This window comes from Fringilla coelebs (assembly GCF_963513975.1).
Source record: "Fringilla coelebs genome assembly, chromosome: 28".
NCBI classification, from domain to species: Eukaryota; Metazoa; Chordata; class Aves; order Passeriformes; family Fringillidae; genus Fringilla; species Fringilla coelebs.
The window spans coordinates 6,682,975-6,695,245 of NC_140054.1; the positions used below are offsets into that span (position 1 = coordinate 6,682,975).

The following is a 12,271-nucleotide window of genomic DNA, read 5'->3' on the forward strand; positions in this document are numbered from 1 at the left end:
GGTCCCTGGAAGAGAAAGGGTTAAGTGATTAAACAATTCTTTGTTCTAGTTCTTTCTTGGTGTCGTTTTGTTTGGGGGATCCTTGTGGTTTTGCTCTGCCTTTCTGCTCCTGAGGGTGGGTGGAGGGTGGCTGCTTGGGCCAGGTGCTGTCAGTTCCTCAGAGAGCAGAGGCTCCAGAAGGTGCCTGGGCAGGGGCTGGGAGCCCAGACACGGCCCAGGGGCTGTGCTGAGTTAATCCATGCGGGTTTGGGAGCTCCGAGCTGTCCCTGGAGTGAGGGTTTGGAGCTGCCAGCCCTGGGGTGGGGACGGGAGCAGCTGCCTGGAGGAGGGAGGGAGGGAGGGAGGGAGCAGATCCTGCAGAGCTGCTGCAGCACTCCCTGCTCTGAGGGGCCTTCCCAGAGCCAGCAGAGCTCTGGAACCCGGGGGAGGCCCCTGCTGACCCCAGGAGGGGCACGGGGAGGCTCAGAGCTGCAGGAGCCCACCCTGCCCTGGAGCTGCTCCCGGGGAGCGCCTCGGGCAGAGCCAGGTCACCTCCCCGAGTCACCCTGCCCAGGCACCTCCCGAGCTGCTCCTGTGCCTGCAGCAGCACATTTCCTGCCTTCCATGGTGTGCCCATCACCAACCTTTGCACCCAGAGATGTTCCTTTGCTAAAGGATTTCATCAACTCACTTCCTCCGGCTTCCTGCTGCAAAGCCTCCCAAGTATTTCCTTGCTCTCCAATCTGCAGGCCTTAAGGGAGAGTTAGAAAACCAGGCTGTTATTCTCAGAATCCATTTGAACTCTTCTCTTAAAAATTCCTGTTGGACACCTTTCAGCCGAAGGTCTTTTGAGGCCTCTTCATTTCAAATCCTGTCTGATATAAATTATTGCTTCCAAAGGCAGCTCTGCTGTAACAAAGCAATGAGCATCCATAGCTGGAATTGGCAATCAGCTAATTGGGTCAGCTCTTGGAGTGAGTGGTTGGAAGCTCGGTGTTTGAATTGTGGGTGGAAATGGGTAGAAGGACCCAGAAAATTAGTTTTATTTGTCATTTGGATGAGGGGATTGGGTTGAGGAGGCAGAGGAGGGATATGTTCTGGGATGTGGGGGGAGGAACATATTTGCAGCCTGACAAATTCACTTTTCTCTGATGGAACCGTTGGCAGTGCCAGCGACAAAACTGCAGAGGGCTCAAGATGGGTCCTGTGTGTGAGCAAAATGGGAGCAGGGAGTGGGAATGTGCCTGCTGTGGGTTTGGGGGGTTTCAGCCCTCCTGGCCACTCAGGCCTTGCCCTGCAGGACCGGAGACTGATGGGGACCCCCTTCAGGGCTGGCTGCAGGGGAGCTGGGTTTTGTCCTGGATTTCATGGCTGAGCAATCACCACAGCCAGCCCTGGGCTCTGGGAGCGCTTCCAGTGTGCCCCTGGGAAACTGGGGCTGTTCCTCCAGCCAGGGAGGCTGCCCTGTGCCCTGGGAGAGGGAGAGAGGGAGGAGGAAATGCAGGGACAGGAGAGAGAAAAGCGCGAAGGCTGGACAAACCCACAGCGCCCCGAGCCCCCGGGCTGGGCTGGACAGAGCCAGGGACAGCCCCAGGGACAGCCCCAGGGACAGCCCTGTCAGTTTGTCCATCGCCCCCAGGCTGGGCTGGACAGCCCCAGGGACAGCCCTGTCAGTTTGTCAGGACAGTTTGTCCGTCCCTCCCCTCAGCAGGGCTCTGGCCCCGCTGTCCTGAGGGTGTCTGGCTGAGGGCAGGCACAGGAGCCATCCCCTGGCAAAGCCTTTTGTTTCTCCTCAAATGAGAGCTTGCACAAACAATGATGGCACCATTCCTGCTCTGCACATCGATCCAGGGCTGTAGTCAGGCAAGAGAGCTGCAATAAAACCCTGGCCTTTAATTTTATGCATGGAGAACTTCTTACCTGCTCTCCCCTCCCTGTCCTCCCCCCCACAGCTCCTTTTCCAACTGCAGCTATTTTTCCCTGCTGACTTCAGGTGTTTTGTATTCTGCTTAGATCAATAGCAGCACAACAGCAGCAGCTTCCCAGTTGTCACTAGGAAGACCCTGCTGTCAGCTCCAGCTCAGGGCTGGAGAGCCCTTGTGCTTCCCTGACAGGCACAAAGAGCTGCACAGCAAACCAGTGCTCCATTGATTTCGGGTTTAATTATTTTTTTTTTTTAATCCAGCCTGGGGAAAGCTGTGTTCTTCCCGAGCTCTGGCAGCGGGGTTTGCCTTCCTGCACTCGGTGTGAGCTGCCCCAGGCGGGAGGTGGCACTGCGGGGACACTGTGTCGCAGCTGTCCCTGCCCGGGCGGGAGGTGGCACTGCGGGGACACTCGTGCCAGAGCTGTCCCCGCTGTGTGGCTCTGCCAAGGAGCTGCTCCCTGGCGATATCCTGCTTAGCAGCCTCCCAGCCATCAGCAGCAAGAGCAAATCCATTGCCTAATCCGACAGACGTGCCAGGACCACATTAGCTGATGTGAACATTGGCCCTCGTTTGTGGCTTTTTCACAATCTCTGATATTTATGTTGGCCTGGAGCAAATCAATGCCAGGGCTTTTTTTCTTTGCTGAACAAAAAGTGTTCACTGAAACGCAAGCTCTGTGCGCATCTCCCATCCCGAGTGCCAAGGTGGAATCTCAGGGTGTTCAGGGTTGGAAGGGACCTTAAAGAGCATCTCCCTGCCCCCCTGCCACGGCAGGGCCACCCTCCCCTGGCTGCTCCCAGCCCCAGCGTCCAGCCCTGGATCCAGGGCTGTGCCACGGCCTGCCCACCCTTTTCCTTCTTTCTTCCTCTCACCCAGTCTGATTTCCCCTTTCAGTTCCTACCCATTGCTCTTTGTCCTGGAAGAGGAAAGCAGAAACCAAAGCACCAGCCATGGCTTGGCTCTCCAGGGTTTGATCTCCTCAGCTTTGGACGATTTTGTGGATTCCTTTCCCATCAGACAGGGAGTGCTCAAGGGGAGCTGCTGTGGTTTCAGGGGGGAGAGGCCACCCTGACAGGAGACTGGAGTGACGTTTTCTGCTGCCCAGTGTCCCCTCCAGAGGGGAGGACCCCCGGGCTGGCCCCTCCGAGCGGGCAGAGCTCAGCCTGGAGCGCCCAGGGGTGCACAGCTCTTTGTGCCGTGCTGCTCTGCCCTGGAGCACGGAGCAGGCACGGCCAGACCCAGCCCGACGGGGGAAGGAGGGCACAAAGCAGGGAGAGCCTCTGGTGAAGGAGAGGGATGCTGGTAAAAAGTGGGAGCCGTGAGTTTGTGATCAGCGTGGGGATCACAACGGGGTGTGCGAGTCCCCAAACCCCCTCGGCTCTGCGCTGCCTCTGTGCCACACGCAGGAAGGGGGATTTTGGTTTTATTTATATTTATTTTTTAATTTATTCATTTATAAGGAGTGTTTGTTTTTATTGCCAAGCTCTGACCCTGCTGTGCTCCCCCAGCCCCGGGCTCACTGTGCTCCCCCAGCCCCAATCTGGGCCAGGCTCTGACCCCGCTGTGCTCCCCCAGCCCCGGGGTCTCTCTGTGCTCCCCCAGCCCCTGGATCTCTCTGTGCTCCCCCAGCCCCCCTGATCTCTCTGTGCTCCCCCAGCCCCCCTGGATCTCTCTGTGCTCCCCCAGCCCCGGGGTCTCCCTGTGCTCCCCCAGCCCCGGGGTCTCCCTGTGCTCCCCCAGCCCCGGGGTCTCCCTGTGCTCCCCCAGCCCCGGGGTCTCTCTGTGCTCCCCCAGCCCCCTGGGCTCTCTGTGCTCCCCCAGCCCCCTGGGCTCTCTGTGCTCCCCCAGCCCCCTGGGCTCTCTGTGCTCCCCCAGCCCCAGGGTCTCACCGTGCTCCCCCAGCCCCGGGGTCTCACCGTGCTCCCCCAGCCCCCCTGGATCTCTCTGTGCTCCCCCAGCCCCGGGGTCTCTCTGTGCTCCCCCAGCCCCCCTGATCTCTCTGTGCTCCCCCAGCCCCGGGGTCTCGCTGTGCTCCCCCAGCCCCGGGGTCTCACCGTGCTCCCCCAGCCCCGGGGTCTCTCTGTGCTCCCCCAGCCCCGGGGTCTCTCCGTGCTCCCCCAGCCCCCCTGATCTCTCTGTGCTCCCCCAGGCCCGGGTCTCTCTGTTCCCCCAGCCCCTGGGGTCTCGCTGTGCTCCCCCAGCCCTGGGGTCTCTCCGTGCTCCCCCAGCCCCCCTGGGCTCACTGTGCTCCCCCAGCCCCTGGGGTCTCGCTGTGCTCCCCCAGCCCCGGGGTCTCTCTGTGCTCCCCCAGCCCCGGGTCTCGCTGTGCTCCCCGTGCTGCGCTGGGTGGAAATCTGGAATTAACACATTTCTCCCGCTTCCTCCCGTAGTTGGAATTTAACTCCTAACAAAGCGATTCCCATTTTCCGAACCCGCTGCCGTCCCCCCGCTGTTGCTGCTCCGCAGTTCCTCCCCGGTCCCGGGGGGCTCCGTGGGATGATGATTCCTTTTATTTTTGATTATTAATTTCTGATTATTTCTGACTATTTCGGATCATTTCTGCCCCTGCGCTTCCCTGGGGGCTTTCGGGGGCTCCCGCAGCTCCCGGCCCTGGGGCCAGCCCGGCGGCTCTGGGCTGCGGGACCGGCACCGGCACCGGGATGGGGGCCCCGGCCGGACCTAGGCTCTGGTCCTGGGGCCCCGGCCCGGGCCCGTTCCCGGTCCTGTCCCGTTCCCGTTCCCGTTCTCAGTCCTTTCCCGGTCCCGGCCCTGTCCCGTTCCCAGCCCGGTCCCGTTCCCGGTCCCGGTCCGGGCCCGCTGCCGGTTCCCGGTAGCCGGAAGCGCGCGCGGCCCGCCGGAAGTGACGCGCTGCGGGCGCGCCCCGGGCATGGCGGCGGCGGAGCCCGGGATGAAGCAGTTCAATGGCGGCGGCGGCGCCGCGCCGGACGCGGAGCGCGGCCGCTTCCCGCACTGCGTGGTGTGGACCCCGATCCCCGTCCTGACGTGAGCGAGGCGCCGGGGCCGCACCGGGGCGGGCGGCGCGGCGGGGGCCGGGCCCGGGACGGGACCCCCTCGCCTCCCCCGGGGCCTCCTCTCAGCTGTCCCGGGAGCCCCTTGCTTCCCCCGGGCCCTCTCGCCCCTCCCGGCACCTTCTCCGGGTTCCCCCCGAGCCCCGCTGGCCGTCCCGGGGCGCTCGGCTGCCGCGGGGCCCCGGCCCGGGACGGGCTCGTTCCGCCGCCTGGGAAGGCTCCGTGCCCAGGGAACGGGCCGGTCCCTGCGGGAGCAGAGCGGCCCGGGGGACGCGGGAAGCGCTTTCGGAGCGCGGGGATCTGGAGCAGCCCGTGCCCCGGGGGAGTCCCGGTGCGCCCCTTGGCATCGCCGGGCCCGGCTGTGCCGTCCCAGCCAGGGGCGGGCCGGCTGCAGGCAGAGCTCGGGAGCTCTGCTCCGGGCGTGAGAACGCGGAAAGCTGCGGCCCTGGCGGTTGTCTGGGCACAGCGAGGCTTGTTTTTCCACCTTGCTCTTCCCCCGGGTTCCGTCAGGTGATGTTTGCCGAGCCGGGCTCCCAGTCAGGTACAAGATGTGGGCTGGGGTGTGCCGGGATCGGGAACGGCCCGGGGAGAGGCTGCCCTTCCCCTCCTGCCGCCTCTTTTATCTTTTTTATCTCCTTTCTTTTTTGATTGCTTAAAATTTCCACCTCAGCCCTTTCCTGGAGGATTTTTCCAGAGCTTTTTTAACACTCCTAACCCCAGCTGGGTGTGCTGAGGCCCTCGGGGAGGGAGGAGAGGGAAATCAGGGAGATCAGCAAAGCTGAGGGTGCTGGGGCAGGTGAGAGAGGGCTGGAACGGGACCTGGGGTATTCATTGCTGTGGGATAGTGATGGGGGAGGCTGGCATGGAGGTGTGATGGGGGAAGGGGTTTGGGATGTGGGTCTGGTGATGCAGGTTGGGACACAGGTCTGATGGGGGAAGGGGTTTGGGGTGCAGATCAGGTGATGGAAGGGGTTGGGATATTGGTCTGATGGGAGAAGGGGTTTGGGATGTTGATCTGGTGATGGAAAGGGGATTGGGACACAGGTCTGAAGGAAAGGGAAGGGGTTTGGGATGTAGATCTGGTGATGGAAGGGGTTGGGATATTGGTCTGATGGGAGAAGGGGTTTGGGATGTTGATCTGGTGATGGAAAGGGGATTGGGACACAGGTCTGAAGGAAAGGGAAGGGATTTGGGGTGCAGATCTGGTGATGGAAGGGGTTGGGACACAGGTCTGAGGAGGAAAAGGGCTGGGGTATAAATCTGGTGATGGAGGTTGGGATTTGGGTCTGCTGCTCCCTGGGGCTGTAAACACCCATCAGAGAGAAGGTCTGTGAAACAGTGGGATCTTTTAGAGGAGGGAGTGCCCTTCCTACACCAGGAGCTCTGTTCTCTGTCTGGAGAGCTTGGAGCTGGGTTGCTGTGGGAGGCTGCAGCGTGATGGCAAGGTGGGCAGGGCGCCCTGGTTTGGTTGCTGGAGTGGAAAGTCCGGTTTTGTGGCCAGGCAGTCCCTGCAGGATCTGATCTTTGTGCTTGGCTGCACAGAGGGGTTTGTGTGGCGCTGGGGCTGCCCTGCCCTGCCCTGCCCTGCCCAGGTGTGTGGGGTGTTTTGGGGCGGGTGTTTTGGGATGGGCTGTTCCCGGGGCTGGGGCTGCTCCCTTGGTGCTCTCCCGGTGCTCTGTGTCCCCGCTGCCGGGTGGGAGCGGGGCCAGGTGTCCCTGACAGGTCCCTGTCCCCACAGGTGGCTGTTCCCCATCATTGGCCACATGGGCATCTGCACCTCGGCCGGCGTCATCCGCGACTTCGCGGGGCCCTACTTCGTGTCCGTGAGTAGCCCTGCCTGCCCTGCCTGCTGCTCACATCTCACCTCCAGGGCCTGCTCTGGCTCTGGGCTCCTTGCTGCTGCTCTGCTGGAGCTCGTCTGGGGGCCTGATAAGTAATGGCTGCTTTGGTGAGGAGAAAGGGAAAAAAAAATCTCGTGTTCCAGGCTCTAGGTTTTTTTTAGGAGTTAAATTGTCTTAATTATGAGTAACAGAAGTGCCTTCAGCTTCCTCAGCATGGTTGTTTCTGTCGTGCTGCTCAGCATCAGGTGTGTGCCAGGCCTCTTAAGCTGCTGAGGGTCCTGGGGATTCTGAAAGTAAAGATGGTTTTAATTTGGGAGAATTAATGCTCCCAATAGACTGAGACATTTGCAACCAAGAGTTAACATTTTAACAGAATTTTAACACTTTAAAAAGAAAAAGGGAGAGGAACAAGGCACTTGTAGGTAAATGGTGTCACTGAGTGTGGAGTGTAAATGTGCCCAGAGCAGGAGTGTGGGAACAACAGGAATCCTAACCCAGGCACCCCCAGGATTGGTGTCTGGGGCAGCTGGATCACTCAGCCAGCCAACTGTGGGACCTCCAGCACCATCCATGCCCTGAGTATTGCCTTCCAGCTCCTGAGACAGTTCTCCTTTTGTTTTTGCAGGAGGACAACATGGCATTTGGGAAACCTGTGAAGTAAGTGCTGCGTGTTTGTATTAAACTGAGCAGCTGCCCTGAGCTCCTGGGGACAGACGTGCTGTGACATTGCTTTTCCCGGTGCTCAGCTGCCCTCATTCACCTTGGTGGCCGCTGTGTCTCTGCTTTTCAGGAAACCACGTTAAATTAAACCTTTTAGCAGCATGACAGCAATGTGGTGGTGTTAATAACCAGAGCTGTGTGGAGCCTTTGTTAGAAAAAAGGAAAAGAAAAGGCTAAACCGTTCTAGGATGATGTTAGCAGGTGCTCTGAGTAAACACTGCCTGGCTGTGCTGGTGAGCTGAGGTCTCTCCCATCCTGTCAGTGCTGGGTTTGTGTCTCCCAGGTCAGCCTTGGACATCCCCTGAGCTCTGTGATTTCTGTCTGGGGTGCTGGGGGTGCTGAGCAGCCTTTCTGCTGCCCCTGCCTGTCTCAGAGCTGGGCTCCCTGCCTTCCAGGGACGCTGGGTTTGTCCGAGTCCTCTAAGGGTGTGCAGGGCCAGGAGCTGGTCTCTGATCCTCGTGGCTCCTTTGAGGCTGTGATTGCCCCGAGGAGCAGCAGCAGAACAGTGGCAAGGAAACTGTTCTCACCCTTCTAGGTACTGGAAACTGGATCCCAGCAAAGTCTGTGCCACTGGTCCCAACGCCTGGGACACGGCCGTGCACGACGCCTCCGAGGAGTACAAGCACCGCATGGTACAGCTCCTGTCCTGCCTGGGAGGAGGGAGGGAGGGTCCCCAGAGGCCCCAGGGAGTTCCCAGAGACATTCTGGATACCCCATCCCTGGGAGTGTTCAAGGCCAGGTTGGAGCAAGGAGCTCCAAAGTCCATCCAACCCCAACCATTCCACAATTCCCTATCTCTGCAGTGCTGGAAGGGGATCCCTCCCCAGTGCTTGGCTCCTTGCCATGGAGGGGAGACCTGGGGCTCTCCACCAGGACTGGGAAACCTCAGGGGCAGGATTTCTAATCCCTTTTTGTGTTCCAGCACAACCTTTGCTGTGACAACTGCCATTCCCACGTGGCTCTGGCCTTAAACTTGATGAGATACGATAACAGCACCTCCTGGAACATGGTGAAACTGTGCTTCTTCACACTCCTCTATGGGAAATACGTCAGGTGAGCTGAGGGACAGCCTGGATTCGGCAGCAGAAGGGGCTCTTTCCTTCTCCTGTGCCCTCTGAAGCATCACCTGGCCCATGGAGAAGGGAGAAACATCCCTCCGAGCCGTGGGTGTGTTGCTGGTGGGTGGTGCTGTCACTGCCTGTGCTCAGCAGGAGAAGCAGGAGTGCTTGCTGGGTTGCACTAGATGCTGCTCCCAAAATACTGTTTCTGGCTGCTAATTTGGAGTGCCTGGAATTTGGGAAATGCTGGCTAAAGCAAATCTCACTCTGTGTTGTCTTCTGGCTGGGTTAGGTCGGAACATAAGGTCACAGGATGGCTTCTCTCCAAGGATTACTGGTTTCCCTCCCCTCTCTTGAATCTTGTTTACATAAAAACTGGTCTGATTTCCAGCTGCTGTGGAGCTTCCCACTGCAGTGGGGAGGGAAACCCCGAGCTTTCCTTAAGGAAAGGCTCATGAAGCTCCACTTCTGTGGAGTCTTCCCTGTTCTGGAAGAGCTTCTTTACCTGCTTTTGGGCAGGGATTGCTCCAGCTGTCTTGGTTAAATCCACCAGCAGTCGGAATAACAAGCTCTGTGGTTATGGGGTTTCATTTTTTGTGGCCTCCTGTCACCATTCCTGCCTGTGCAGGGATGAAATGGGCTTTGACTTAATTTGAGCTGGAAGGAGACTCCAGCCCTGTTGTTAGTGATATATTTATTGTGGTCCTGAATGAGTCTCAGTTTTTAACAGCAAATTTCCAGGATGGGGTGTGTGGCAGTGCCAGCAGCAGGTTACAGGCATTTGTCTCCCTTTCATTTCTCCAGTTGTTTTCCCATCCTTTTGTCTTTGCTGGTTTCTCACATTTAATCCTTGCCCCCTTTCCCTCCTGCAGCATAGGGGGGTTTGTGAAGACCTGGCTGCCCTTTGTCCTCTTCCTGGGGGTGATTGTCACCGTGGTTCTCACCCTGCACCTGCGGTGATGGCAGCCCTGACCCCCCAAAGCCTGAGCACACAAAGGAAGAAACTGTGACTGATCCAGCAGATGGAGGCGTGGGACTCTGGGAGCCTTTTCCAGGGAAGGTGGCAGCCCCACTCCATCGTGACAGCTCATCTTTGTCTCCTGGAGCTGGCTTCTTTTCCTCCTGTTTCTGTTCTGTCGATGGTGTCTCCCAGTGTCAGGGGTCTGGAAGCTTCTGCCCTCTCCCTTTCTGTGGCTGGGGAGGGGGGAATGGGATCAGCAAAGCAGAGGGGTGGGCACCTTTGCTTTCAGTGCCAAGAAAAGCCTCAAGGCAAACTCTGCCTCCTGCAGTGGCACAAGCAGATCCACCTTGGGAGGGCCTCTCTGATCACCTGCTTTCCTCCTCCTCACCAGATGCTTCCTCAGATTCCCTGGGTCTGCTGTTTTCCCTGTGGCACATCTCTCCAGTAGCACACATTCCAGAGGGGAGGCGTGGGGCTCTTCCTGGGAGGGCTCAGGGATGGCCCCAGCAGTGGCAGGAGGTGTTGGGTGGGACACTCCTGAGGGACGCTCGTGGCAGGGCCAGCTCCCCTGGTCCTGCTGGTGAGCCTGGAAAGGCAGGAAAGCTGAAGGGCTGGCTGGGGAGCAGCTCCTGGCAGGGTGCACCCTTCAGGAGCCTGCTGCAGCTTGGGGAGGCAGCCCTTGGTCCCTTTCAGCTTGTGCCAGAGAAAATATCACTTCCCTGCTTCTCCTTGGGCTCTCTGTTGCTAAATCTGGCGCTGCAATCCTCACAAGGCACTCATTTCCCTTTGATCCCCGTGCTCCCAGCAGGCAGCAGCTGGGGCAGAGAGCCTGAGCCTGGGGCTGCAGAGCTCTGTGGGAGCAGCACCTGAGCCTGGAGCTGCAGAGGGGAGTGGAGGCACTGGGAATTGCTCATCTGGCTGGGCTTTGCAGCAGCAAACTGGGGCAGGGGCTTTCTGCTGGCTGGTGACTGAGGAATGGTTCAGGGAGCTTTGGGGAGCGCACCTGGGCACAGGTGCTGTGCAGGGATTGGTGTGAGGAGCACAGCTCAGGTGGGATGGGCATTGGGGGGGTTCTCTGAGTGCCAGGCAGGAAGGGAGTTTGGATGTGACCTGGACGCCCTTCTACAGCTGGGTCTGCTGTGCAGGTGCTGATTTTGGAGGGCTCTGAGCCAGGGGAATTTTAAACCCCAGGCTGGCTGAAGGGTCATGTGCAGCTGAGCAGGTCCCTGCTGACGGCAGAGGGGAAGAAGGGCTTTTCCCCTCACACCTTTCCTGCAGTACCTGACAGGTGCTGAGGAATCCCTTTCAAGGAGTGCTTGTGGCCAGCAGGAGAGCTTTTCTGGGGTCCCTGCCATGGCTGCAGCTTCCTCTGGCTGCAGAGCCCCCTCACTGTCAGCCTGCTGGTGTTCAGACCCCTCCCCATGTGCCTCTGCCACTTCCCCGGCTCCTCCAGCCGTGTGGGAGGGTTGGACCCTCCTCTGGAGCTCGTGTCTGTGCTTTCCCCTTTTCCTCAGTCACTTCTGAACCAGCCCTTTGGCCTCCTGCTCATTGTTGTCCCTCTGTGCCCCCACCGTGGCCTTCCCCTGGAGCTGGAGCAGCGCTGGCTGCTCGGTGCAGCCCTTCCCTTCTGTGTGCAGAGCCTGGATGGCGGCTGCTGGGGCGCCGAAATCCCGATCAGAGGGAGCCTGGATGAAAGGACGGAGCGTTCCGAGCTCTGGTCTCCGCCCAGGAGCCGCTGCCCGGCGTGCCCGGGGCGAGGCAGCCGGCTGGGCCCGGGGAGTGCTTCCCCTTGGGCTGGTTCAGAGCGATTCCTTGGAGCGCCGGCCCCGGGGCCGGACCCACCCTCAGCAATAACCTCGAGCCCCTCCCGTCCGTGTTTTATCCACGAGCTCTGCAAGAATTGCCAAAGCTGAGACTTGGGGGTGTCGGGGGGCCCCTGGACTTCCAAAACCCCACTGTGGAATTCCCTCTCGTTTGCTCCTGATGCTTTTTACCAGAGCGGAGTTTGGAATGGCGAGGGCGAGCCCCCATCCCTCATCCTTTGTTCCCTTCATCTCTGCGGGGCGCTGGATTTCTTTGTAAATATTTAAACTCTGCTTCTGTGGTTTCATAATCCCGACGGCAGGGAAATAAACTGATTTCTGTGGATATCTCCAAGTGCTGTACCTCCTCCCAGCCCTCAGCCAGGAGCGGGGTTGGGGTCGGGGTCTCCCTGCCCCACTGAGCCCTGGCCCCTCTCCTGCCCAAAGGATCCTGAAGCTCCCACACCTTCGGCTTCATGAGCTCGCCCTTTTCCCTCACAACCCTGCTGCTGGGAAGGAGCTTTGGGGGGCAGGAGGATTCCCGTCCCTGCAGTGCAGGAAGAGTTTGTGGGATTTAATGCCGGGTCTCGGCGCCTGGGCAGGGGCAGCCAAGTGTTCTGGGGTGAGAGATGCTTTTGTCCAAGGCGGATTCCCTTCAGCTGTGAACAGCTTCCCTTTTGTCTGTGCTGTCCTTTTTTCCGGGAGGCACTGCTTTCCCGGCCCCTTTCCCTTCCCAGCCCGGAGCCCCCATCCTCCCAGGGGAGGGGACGCCTGGCCTGGCCCTGGGGCTGCCAGAAGCAAAGAGCCAGGCTCATTTTCCCCTCTCCCAGCAGGGTCTGCTGCCTGAGCTGGGAGCAGGGAGAGCTGTGCCTGCTGACTGCAGATGCAGCCACTGATTTTCTGTTCCATCTGATATCCAGAGGCTGGAGCTGTGGGCAGGGAGTACATCAGCCTTA

At 59.6% G+C, this 12,271-nt stretch overlaps 1 protein-coding gene across 1 annotated transcript; it reads left to right on the top strand.

The window, feature by feature from the left end:
* Positions 1-4,784: 4,784 nt before the first annotated feature.
* Positions 4,785-11,661, top strand: TMEM222 (transmembrane protein 222). Its single transcript, XM_084222854.1, has 6 exons — positions 4,785-4,907; positions 6,672-6,756; positions 7,400-7,431; positions 8,030-8,126; positions 8,417-8,547; positions 9,425-11,661. The coding sequence occupies exons 1-6, from the start codon at positions 4,792-4,794 to the stop codon at positions 9,510-9,512; spliced, it is 549 nt and encodes a 182-aa protein (XP_084078980.1). The 5' UTR covers positions 4,785-4,791; the 3' UTR covers positions 9,513-11,661.
* Positions 11,662-12,271: the final 610 nt, after the last annotated feature.

Coding starts and splice junctions, on each gene's coding strand:
- TMEM222 (XM_084222854.1), top strand. CDS start 4,792: ATGGCGGCGGCGGAGCCCGGGATGAAGCAGTTCAATGGCGGCGGCGGC. Junction 6,757..7,399: donor CGGGGCCCTACTTCGTGTCC/GTGAGTAGCCCT, acceptor TTGTTTTTGCAG/GAGGACAACATGGCATTTGG. Junction 7,432..8,029: donor GCATTTGGGAAACCTGTGAA/GTAAGTGCTGCG, acceptor TCACCCTTCTAG/GTACTGGAAACTGGATCCCA.